We start from the raw sequence: 11,797 nt of genomic DNA on the forward strand, positions 1-11,797 counted from the left end.
TGCTTTAAAAATGTAATTAATTTATTGAAACACAAAAAACATAAACAAAAGACATTTCATAAAAGTGATAAAAAGTGTATGCCTAGTAGTCATGGTACAAGTTTTTAAATATAAAAGAAAACGGACCCAGAGAACCGCTTTGCTTTCTGCACAGATCCAAATAAATAACACAGGGGATGCAGTTTTCTCCTGATCCCAACACTAATTAGTCCAGCACAGGATACTGGCTTAAACATGACCACAGGTCTTTACCATTACCCGACAGCCCTTAAGAATTAACTATAGTGTCTTTTAAATTGCAGTCGAATTCCTGAGCAGGATGCCAATTTGTAATTTGAACAAGTTCAAAGTTGAATTAAAACAACTACTGTTAAGTAGGGTTGAAACGATTAGTCGACATTATCGAAAACAAAAAATTGTCTGCAAAAATGTTCATTGTCGAATATTCGTCTGATTTCATGAGATCTTTGATCTCATTTAACGTAACATGAGATCACATTAAACTGTAATGGTGGCACGCGAGAGCAGCACTGCAGTTCGCACCTGTCTGAGGAGTGGAAGAATTACACAGCTCACAGTCCAGGTGCACTCTAAATTTTCTGAACAGCTTCAGCTGATGTAGATCGCAAAGAATGAGGGAATTATATAAAAAAATAAGTAAATTCAGAAGCACTCTCATTGTGGAATAAGCAGAGCCGGAGCTATTTAACTCTTCCCCACCAAACACATAATTTTCCGGGTTTTATGAAAAAACGCTTCCCCGCCAAACACGGAATTTTCCGGGTATCCGTGTTTTAGGTGGTATACGGTAAGGAAGACCCGCACGCATGTTTTGAAAGAGTACGCAACTCTTTGATCAAAGAAACAGACTGCGATCGTCTCAAACGAGAAGTGGAACACCATAATAATACTAAAGCAATTGTTTGATAAAAATGCCTTTTTCTCAGCTTTTTGTCCGAAATGTTGTTTTTGACAAAACCTACCTCTGTTCAAGTGGCAATAAAAAAAAGAACAAATGAAGATAAAATAAAATCGTTATTTTAATATATAGCATCTTCATATATTCATGGAAGAAAATATTCTGCGGGCCATTAAAGTTTAGCGAAAATCGTAAAAAACCCTGGCAGTGGCTGGTAACTTTTTTTTAAAACGCTGGCGGGGAAAGAGTTAAAGGAAACACCCAGGCTTTACATCTTAAATGCAGAAATTTAATGCAAATTCCTGAACGTGATGCCAATATGTCATTTGAACAAGCTAAAAGTTTAATTATATTTATATGAATTAAGTATATACCCACAATATTAAAACCACCTGCCTAATATTGTGTAGGACCCCTCGAGCCTCCAAAACAGTGCCAACCCACATCTCAGAATGCATACTAGGATGCTATTCTTCTCAACATAATTGTACAGAGCCGTTATCTGAGTTATTGTAGACTTTGTCTGTTCGAACCAGTCTAGTCAAGTCAAGTCAAGTCAAGTGGTTTTTATTGTCGTTTCAACCATATACAGTTAGTACAGTACACAGCAAAACGAGACAACGTTCCTCCAGGACCATGGTGCTACATAAAAACAACAAAGGACCAACATAGGACCACATGAGACTACACAACGAAATAAAATACCTATATAAACTACCTATATAAAGTGCACGTGCAAACATGTGCAAAAAGTACGGGACAGTACAACAAATTACTGACAATGAACAGGACAATAGACAGTGCAGCGCCGACCAGTACTCAGTAGTGCAAAAAGATGACAGTTTCTAAAAATGTAAACATAACATACTATGAGATAATGTTCTATGCACATAGCAGTTATTGAGGTAGCAGACAGTTATAAAGTGACAGTAATTAAAGTGCAACTCAGGACACGTGTGTGTCAAACCAGTCTCTGAGTATTGAGGAGTCTGATGGCTTGGGGAAGAAGCTGTTACACAGTCTGGCCGTGAGGGCCCGAATGCTTCGGTACCTCTTGCCAGACGGGAGGAGGGTAAAGAGTTTGTGTGAGGGGTGTGTGGGGTCGTCCACAATGCTGGTTGCTTTGCGGATACAGTGTTTTTTGTAAATGTCTTTGATGGAGGGAAGAGAGACCCCAATGATCTTCTCAGCTGTCCTCACTATCCTCTGCAGGGCTTTGCGGTCCGAAACGGTGCAAGTCCCAAACCAGGCAGTGATGCAGCTGCTCAGGATGCTCTCAATAGTCCCTCTATAGAATGTAGTGAGGATGGGGGTTGGGAGATGTGCTTTCCTCAGCCTTCGAAGAAAGTAGAGACGCTGCTGGGCTTTCTTGGTGATAGAGCTGGTGTTGAGGGACCAGGTGAGGTTCTCCGCCAGGTGAACACCAAGAAATTTGGTGCTCTTGACAATCTCCACAGAGGAGCCGTCGATGTTCAGCGGAGTGTGTTCACCTTGTGCTCTCCTAAAGTCAACAACCATCTCTTTTGTTTTGTCGACATTCAGGGACAGGTTGTTGGCTCTACACCAGTTCGTCAGCCGCTGCACCTCCTCTCTGTATGCTGACTCGTTGTTCTTGCTGATGAGACCCACCACGGTCGTGTCATCGGCGAACTTGATGATGTGATTCGAGCTGTGCATTGCTGCACAGTCGTGAGTCAGCAGAGTGAACAGCAGTGGACTGAGCACACAGCCCTGGGGGCCCCAGTGCTCAGTGTGGTGGTGGTGGAGATGCTGTTCCCGATCCGGACTGACTGAGGTCTCCCAGTCAGGAAGTCCAGGATCCAGTTGCAGAGGGAGGTGTCCAGGCCCAGCAGGTTCAGCTTTCCAATCAGGTGCTGGGGAATGATTGTGTTGAATGCTGAGCTGAAATCTATGAACAGCATTCGAACGTATGAGTCCTTATTGTCTAGGTGGGTGAGGGCCAGATGGAGGGTTGTGGTGATGGCATCGTCCGTTGAACGGTTTGAACGATCACGCAAACTGCAGTGGGTCTAGTGAGGGGGCAGCTGGGTCTTAATCTGCCTCATGACGAGCCTCTCGAAGCACTTCATGATGATGGGTGTAAGTGCGACGGGACGGTAGTCGTTGAGGCAGGACACTGAAGACTTCTTTGGCATGGGGATGATGGTGGTGGCCTTGAAGCACGTTGGAACAACGGCGCTGCTCAGAGAGATGTTGAAGATGTCGGTAAGAACATCTGCTAGCTGGTCTGCACATCCTCTGAGCACTCTGCCAGGAATGTTGTCTGGTCCAGCAGCCTTCCGTGGGTTGACTCTACGTAGAGTTTTCCTCACATCTGCCGTGGTAAGACAGAGCACCTGGTCGTTGGGAGGAGGGTGGACTTCCTCGCCATCACGTCGTTCTGCACTTCAAACCGAGCGTAGAAGTCGTTCAGCGCATCTGGAAGGGAGGCATCTTTGTCACAGGCAACTGATGTTGTCCTGTAGTTGGTGATGGCCTGGATGCCCTGCCACATGCGCCGCGTGTCACCGCTGTCCTGGAAGTGACTGTGGATTCTCTGGGCGTGTGCGCGCTTTGCCTCTCTGATTGCCAATGACAGTTTGGCCCTAGCTGTTCTTAGGGCTGCCTTATCGCCTGCTCTGAAGGCGGAGTCTCGGGACCTCAGCAGCGTGCGCACCTCCGCAGTCATCCACGGCTTCTGGTTGGAGCGTGTGGTGATGGTCTTGGAGAAAGTGACATCATCAATGCACTTGCTGATGTAGCTGGTCACTGATGCTGTGTATTCCTCCAAGTTGGTAGAATCGCCATATGTTGCAGCCTCCCTGAACATGTGCCAGTCAGTACACTCAAAACAGTCCTGAAGAGCAGAGATGGCTCCTGCTGGCCAGGTTTTCACCTGCTTCTGAAGCGGTTTTGTGCGTCTGACGAGCGGTCTGTATGCTGGAATTAACATAACAGAGATGTGGTCTGAGTAGCCGAGGTGGGGGCGGGGCTCCGCCCGTACGCGCCTGGGATGTTTGTGTAAACAAGATCAAGCGCGTTCAGCCCTCTCGTTGCAAAGTCCACATACTGATGGAATTTAGGGAGCACTGTCTTGAGATTTGCATGGTTGAAATCTCCGGCGACAATAAACAGTCCGTCGGGGTGAGCGTTCTGCAGTTCGCTCATAGCCCCATACAGTTCACAGAGCGCTTCCTTAGCGTTAGCGCTGGGGAATGTAAACTCCGGTTATGCAAACAGTGGTGAATTCCCGTGGTAGATAAAAAGGTCTGCATCTAACAGTCACAAGCTCCAACAGCGATGAACAGTAACTAGAGACTAACATAGAGTTCTTGCACCATTCGTGTTGATGTAAACACACAAGCCACCACCGCGAGTCTTACCGCAGAGAGCTGTATTTCTGTCGGCACGAAACGAGGCGAGCCCGTCTAGCTGAATGGCGGCATCCGGAACTCTGTCGCTGAGCCACGTCTCCGTGAAAACAAAGACGCAGCAGTCTCTAAACTCACGCTGCGTAGCCTGCTGGAGTCGGATATAGTCCAGTTTATTGTCCAGGAGCAAACATTTGAGAGCAGGATAGACGGGAGAGCCGGCCGGCTAGGGTTTGTTTTTAGCCTAGCATGGACCCCGCCCTCTTTCCGCGCTTCGCTCTCGCACACCGCTTACGACGTCCTCTCCCCGGCCACCGGCATCAGGCGACGCCGAGGGCTGGAGGCCTGGTCTCCGCAGCAAGCCGAGTACGCGTAGCGCCTCCTGCAGGTCATCATGCAGCTTGGTTTTTGCATGATTCTTATATTTGAGTAGTGTCTGGCGATGGTAGACACGAACACTGGTTGCTCCGATGTCCATGTGTTGCAAAAGTCGGGCTTTTTTAACAAAAATAGCACCGTTGTGGATCCGGAGTGGCCGCTGCGTGCTACTGCGCCGCCATCTTGGATCTGTGTTGAACTCTCTCATCAACAAGGCGTTTCTGTCCACAGAACAGCCTCTCACTGGACGTTTTTTGCTTTTGGCACCATTCAAGTAAATTTTAGAGACTGTTGTGCGTGAAAATCCCAGTAGATCAGCAGTTACAGAAATAATCAAACCAGCCCATCTCAGGGCTCCAGACTAAACAAATGATTAAGCAGCCATTGGCTCCTAAACTGAAACATTAAGGAGCCAAATGACTGTTTTTTAGTCACCAAATCACAGAATTGCTCGATTTAGATTGTTGTTCAGACAAAAGATAGAAAGCAGAAGAAAAGATGGCTGATAACCCATTAATTTGAGGTTTAATAAACAGCATATAGTTGAGAAGTTTGCATTCCCTTTTGTCTCATAAATGTTCTCACCCCATTCATAATTTAAACAAATATAACAGATAAAATATTTTTTATTTAATACTGCCCTTTACAATCTACATTACAGATAATTACATAAAGTATATGCATATATAAGTTTGTTGTCTTCTTGAGCATCAATGAATGTTTGCACCTTGAGTAATTGTTCTGAACAAGTCCCTCAATTGCCCTAAGTGTCAAAAGTGTCTATCTCTCTCTCATATATATATAAAACAGAATATAAATTGTTTTACAATATTGCCTTAGTCTTTTACCAGATGGTGCAGACACAGAGAATACAAGAGTGCAAACTGAATGAAATCCCAGATGCAATTTACTGTGCTACTCAAATCCCAATCAATAAAGAAACAAAGTGGTACACAATACAGGACTTTTAATTATAAAGAAGCCCAAAACATGCATGGGACTCGGAATTTGAAGTGTCTGCACTCCCAGTTGTGAGTTCCCTGATGGCTGATTCGCTAAGAAAGTGAATCTGATTCAAACTGCTAATGGTGCAGCGAGCTCATCACAACAGAACAGGTGAAAAGTAGCACGAGAAACACTGGTCCGCGCTCTAAAGATGCATTCAATTACAAGATGATATCTGACGAAACTTCATCAGAATGCACACAACCGACTGTCACCATTGGCGACTAGATTTTACATGAAAGTCGCAATCAATTATTTTTGATCGTATTTGCGACCATTTTATACGTTCATAAGTCATTTGTTTGTCTGTTTTACGCTTTTGACCCAGTAGAGGCACTGCTGGAAACACTGTTAGAGTATTTCAGTACGGTGTTCCAGCCGCATTGGTGGAAAATTCACGCAGGAGAACCATTAACATAACCAAATGTCATGAAGATCATCCAATTCAGTTTTTTTTGTGTCAAATGATACAATGATACTGAACTTTATAATTACACACAGAAATGGCCATATACCCATGCAATGAATTTACACCTAAAGACAAAACAGAAAATAACTGACATGGGGAGTAATGGGTTAGAATCTAGGTCACATTGCAGGTGTTGAGAGGGTAATACTAAGAGTGAAGTTGTAAGATTTCTGATGAATTCCTTTGACAGGGTGAGATATGTCAAGTCCCAAAAGAAAAACAGAGCTTATCTGAACAAGACTGATTGCTTATCATCTTATTACAGCTTATTTGAATGAGAACGGCATTTGTGTATTTTTATTTTATCCCCTTTATCTTCCCAATTTGGAATGCCCAATTCCCACTACTTACTAGGTAGGGCTGCACAATTAATCGAAATGAAATCGAAACCGCGATATGACCTTTTGCGATTATTAAATTACAAAGGCTGCGATTTAATTAAATAAATAAATAGTCTGCTCCCTACGAAGTTTATTTGCGCTGCTCTGTCCAGTCTATATTAAATTTTGCGCATTGTTACAGTGTTTTCAGAGCGGCTGTGCTCCACAACTCCCTCTAATGATTAGAGTAACAGAAGTGCTCAGAGTTCGGTTCCATTTGCTTACGTGCGCTAAACGCTTTATTTGCACTAAACTGGCGTGTCCTGAGTGAAGCGTTTTTATTATTATCTGCGGTAGTAGCATCTCAGTCTCCACAAGGCACAGGTATCATAATAATATCGCACAATACAAGATGGGGTATAATTCAAAAATTTTTATTAAATGATTTGCTGAGCAAACAGCATTAACAGTAACACCTGTAGAGTCCAGAAACATCTCTTCCATTCTCCAGTCATTTGTTTACCTCACAAGAGGGTGTCACACTTATTACACTCCCCGCGGAAACAAGTGAAAGCGGAACTAATATTACCAACATTCAACAAAATGAAAAGGAACATATGTATAATAAATCTATATCAAATATTTAGGTACAATTATATAATGCATTGCTAAATTAAATATAATAAAATAATTAAATGAAATGGTGACAAACTAACCAACATTTTCACTTTAAATTTAATTACACCAATGGGTTATCATTTCAACTTCAGTTTGACATTAAGCCTCATTCTTTAGGACTATCTTATATACAGTAAAGAATAGTTTGTATAATCCTACTAGTTTTTAAGGCCTAGAATAAAGACTAACATTTATATTTGTGTATACTGAATTATTCAATCAATCAACATTATTTTTGACAGCAAAAACTAGGCAACAACTATGGTTTTACCAACAGGGAAATGTAGTTAACAGTGACATTAAGCAGAAAGCTTACATATAACCAGATTTGACAGAGCTGCTGATTAAAACTTAAATGATCAGCATCGATTGAGATGAAAATTGGAGATCGGTGTTGGATGTTAAAATCCTGATTGGAGCTTCCCTAATATTCAAGTTGACTGTTTCAAAAACTAATGATGATGATTAGTGGGCTGAGATCCTGTCACAAAATGGACAAAAACATGTACACGATGGATGGTAACATTTGGATATGAAGAAGACTTTGTTTCACTGTTTATATATTTATTTGTTTGTGGGTGACCTGAAAAAAGGTCTCAGTTTGGTTCTTTTTAAGAGGGCTCAAGTGTGAAAACCCCAGCAGCCTTTTTGCAGTTGAACGTGTGGAAAACATTACCATCATAATTGCAGTTCAAATCACAAATCGCAATATGACTTTTTGTCCAAATCGTGCAGCCCTATTACTAGGTCCTCATGGTGGTGCGGATACTCATTCAATCCAGGTGGCAGAGGACAAGTCTCAGTTGCCTCTGCATATCTTATCACGTAGCTCGCTTTGTATGACACCACGGAGATTTGCAGCATGTGGAGGTTCATGCTACACTCCGCGATCCACCCACAACTTATTGAGAGTGAGAACCACTAATCGTGACCATGAGGAGGTTACCCCATGTGACTACCCTCCCTAGCAACCCGGCCAATTTGGTTGCTTAGGAGATCTGGCTGGAGTCACTCAGCACACCCTGGTTTCAAACTCGTTACTCCAGGGGTGGTAATCAACTTCAATACACGATGAGCTACCCAGGCCCCGAGAATGACATTTGTTGAGTCATGTTGAATTGCTGACAGGTGTCACATTGTGAAGTTTACAAACCTTCAATAAAACAGCATCTAAATATGTATGACAAAAATCACACACTATCAACCATCAGAAAGACAAAAAAAAAAAAAAACATAACACCAACCACATAAAACCAGATCAAAACACTTAAAGTAAAGAGGCAGGTGAGGAGTGCATCTTCCCTGCACGACCTGCACTACTCTACCTATTTTCACAACAATAATCAAGATTAACAGACCCTGAAAAATAAATCTCTAAGTTTTCGACACTTATATACAACTGTTTGTGTATGTTCAATCCTTATCTCAATCACTCCTCTTTCTATTAATGTAACCATATATCAACATATTCGCCATCTGGACACTATTATTATCCTCATTACAACCATGTTCTCCTCAAGAGCATTTTCAAGTTTCTCAAACGTTTAAAAACATCTAAAGCAACTGCGGCCTGCTGCTCTGCCCGATCCCCGGTACTCGACTGATCCAAGCGGCCGCCTGGGGCGCACTCATCCCGGCTGATACTCACGGGGAAGGCGCGGATCCGCATCTTGGTATCCTTCTTGGTACCGGGTTTGAGGTTGGACATGTTTGGGTTAGGGTCTGGGAGCGATGCCATACACAGATATCAGGGCAGGCTTGATGAAGGGAAACGAGGACAAATCTCGCCCTCTTTCATCCCCCCTCCCCCCCAAATTTGTGTCCCTCTCTTTCTCACTCTCTCCCCGTCTCCACAGCGATGGCAGATAAAAAATCTCGCGAGAATGCTGTTTTTTTTCCACGGGAATGTATCCAATATCGCGAGAATGGAGGCCAGCTGGGATTAACATGTGGTACACTGGTGGTGAGCCTTGAGGAAAGAGCAATCTACAAGGATTGACTGGTATATTCATTTAAAACACTGTCACTGACACGAAGTTTGACTATGACATTCTGATCCGTTGGCATTGTTTGGAAGCATTGTTTTGTGTTGGCCGTTTGTGAAATTGTATAATTATTATTAGGCTACTTGACGATTATATTTGCCATGTAGGTTCTTGTAAACAACTTGGAACCCGATTCATTGTAAATACAATTGTGTAGGTGGTTATGCTATCTGTCTGTCTGTCATGTTTGGACACACATCACTAAAAATGTATGTTTATCATTATTTTAAAAAACATCCTATTTTGAAATGCTTGAAAATAGTGCAAATATACATTGTGCTTACATATACATTTCTTTACTAAAACTATTATTTTTATTTTTTTAGTTGGAGCAGTTTCTTTATAGTTTTTTCAAAATGTTTAATAATAATCATGCATAATAATTATACAATAAGTATTATAAAATGTTGTATAAAATGTTTTATGTTCTTGTTGATAGCATTTTACACTGCAGGACACTGCTGTGAAGTCTTGTCAAATATACATTAAATATTTTTAGATGAACATTTCAGCTCTGCAAGTCCTTTCAATGCAAGTGAATGGTAACCAGACCTTTCAAGCTCCAAAATTCACATAAATATATAATAAAAGTAATCCATTTGACTCCAGTGGTCACCGTTCATTTGCATTGAAAGGACCTACAGAGTTGAGATATTCTTCTAAAAATATTTGTTTTTGTTCAGCAGAAGAAAGAAAGTCACACATCTGAGATCTCATGAGGGAGTATATGAAGAGACAAATACAATTTTTGGGTGAGCTTTCCCTCCATTTGGCACAATGTAGACAATAATGAATTAACTGTAAGAAGGAAGGTTCAAAGTTACGATATGCTAGAAAATTTGTGTTATTTTTATTTGGTATATATGGTTAATTCAAAACATACTGCCTCAAGTAGTTGATTACTCACCCTTGTAAAGTTCTAGTAAAAAGTAAAATCAGCACCCTCCACCCTGCAGGTCCTGCCCTGACATCTGCTGCTGATTTGACTTTGACACTGAGGCAGGATGCTGGATTGTGAGTACTGAACCAAAACATTGAGATGAATGTGGTCTGGTTGTTGGGATGCTCTTTGGATTTGAAAGTTCAGTATGTGTGTGGTAAAACGCCACTTCTTCAACCCTGTTAATTTAATTGCGACATCTTAAAGGCCAAGTGACCATAACCAGGTATACTTGAGACATCTGTGGATGTGTAAAATTGCTGTTGCGTTATCCTTGCGTTAGATGTAAAAAGATGATTTTACTCTTTAATTAAAGGGATAGTACACCCCAAAATTAAAATGATCTCATCATATACTAACCCTCAAGCCACCCCAGATGTTTAAGACTTTCTGTCTGCTGCTGAACACAAATGAAGAATGCTGTCAAGATGTACAGTGAAAAAGGAGTTATAATTTGGTCTGTTCTTACACAAAACCAACTGGATCTCTTCAAAAGACATTGATTAATCTAATGGAGTCTTATGGATTACTTTTATGCTCACTTTATTTCCTTTTTGGAGCTTTTGGGGTTTTGGTCACCATTCACTTGCATTGAACGGATTCATTTGCTACTCACAGAGCTGAGATATTCTTCTAAAAATCTTTTTTTGTGTTCAGAAAAAAAGAGAAAGTCATACACATCTGGGATGGCATTAGTGAATAAGAGTGAAATTTTTTTTTGGGTGAACTGTATAGCGTGTTTAACAAAGAGTAAATGTACTTTTTACACTAAACTATTGTTAAAATTACAGTAAAAGAAAATAATTGGGCATTCCCAGAAATCCCTGTGTGACCCATCCCATTTCATTATGTTTTATGGGAAAAGTTTTTTCTTATTTTTAAAATAAGTTATGTACATTGGGTTGTTCTGTGTTTTAGTTTATGTAGTTTAGTTCATTTTTATTGCATTATTTTAGTGTTGCATCTGTTACTCTGACGGTGTTTGTGTTAGTGAGTGCCCTGTCTCTACATGTGTATTAATTATTACTCCTGGAAGGGCCACTCTTGATGAACTTTAAGTCATCATGTGGCCTTTTGTAGTTACTACAGTGATTAACAATATAAAAGCAGACTTTTATAGTTCCAGAAGATTAGCATGTTATTTCATTCATTTAACAGTATAAATGGTTATTAACTGTAAAATATACAGGCATTGAAATTACATCCCGTAAAACCTGAAACATGGTCACAGGACAATTTTTTTATAGTACATTTCTGGCAACCACAGCTGCAACCTCGTTGGGCCCTGTTAAAAGAGCAGGTTTTTGTGATGTAAAAAATTAAACAAAGATAAATCATATGAGACTTTTTGCAAGATTTATTAGGAGTTAATCAGAGTCACTTCAGGTGACGACAGGTGTGTACAAATTCACATGAGCTTGATGATTGGTTGATTCTGGACACGGTCACATACACTTATGCAGTTAGGTTATTCTAAGTTTATTCTGAAATGTGTCACTTTGGTTTTCAGTGGCATTGCGTTGGTTGTAATTTTTTGTGGGGAGCGGTAGTGTAGCGGTTAGTGCGCTGTGCTACGCTACGAACCTGGTGACACGAGTTCGATTCCCGTTCATGGCCAACACCAGTGACGATTATCTGAACCAGTCCCGGGCCTCCCCTAGGTCGACTCAGC

General features: G+C 41.4%; 1 protein-coding gene across 1 annotated transcript in view; it reads right to left on the reverse strand.

Annotated features, from left to right (window-relative positions):
- Window positions 1-8,997, reverse strand: part of LOC127648632 (cullin-3-like) — a 29,115-nt gene extending 20,118 nt beyond the window's left edge. The window contains exon 1 of the mRNA XM_052133323.1: window positions 8,789-8,997. Coding sequence (XP_051989283.1) covers window positions 8,789-8,878 — 90 coding nt within the window. The 5' untranslated portion in view covers window positions 8,879-8,997. The remainder of the gene's footprint in view (window positions 1-8,788) is intronic.
- Window positions 8,998-11,797: the final 2,800 nt, after the last annotated feature.

The sequence above is a fragment of the Xyrauchen texanus genome, chromosome 9, assembly GCF_025860055.1.
Source record: "Xyrauchen texanus isolate HMW12.3.18 chromosome 9, RBS_HiC_50CHRs, whole genome shotgun sequence".
Taxonomy (NCBI): domain Eukaryota; kingdom Metazoa; phylum Chordata; class Actinopteri; order Cypriniformes; family Catostomidae; genus Xyrauchen; species Xyrauchen texanus.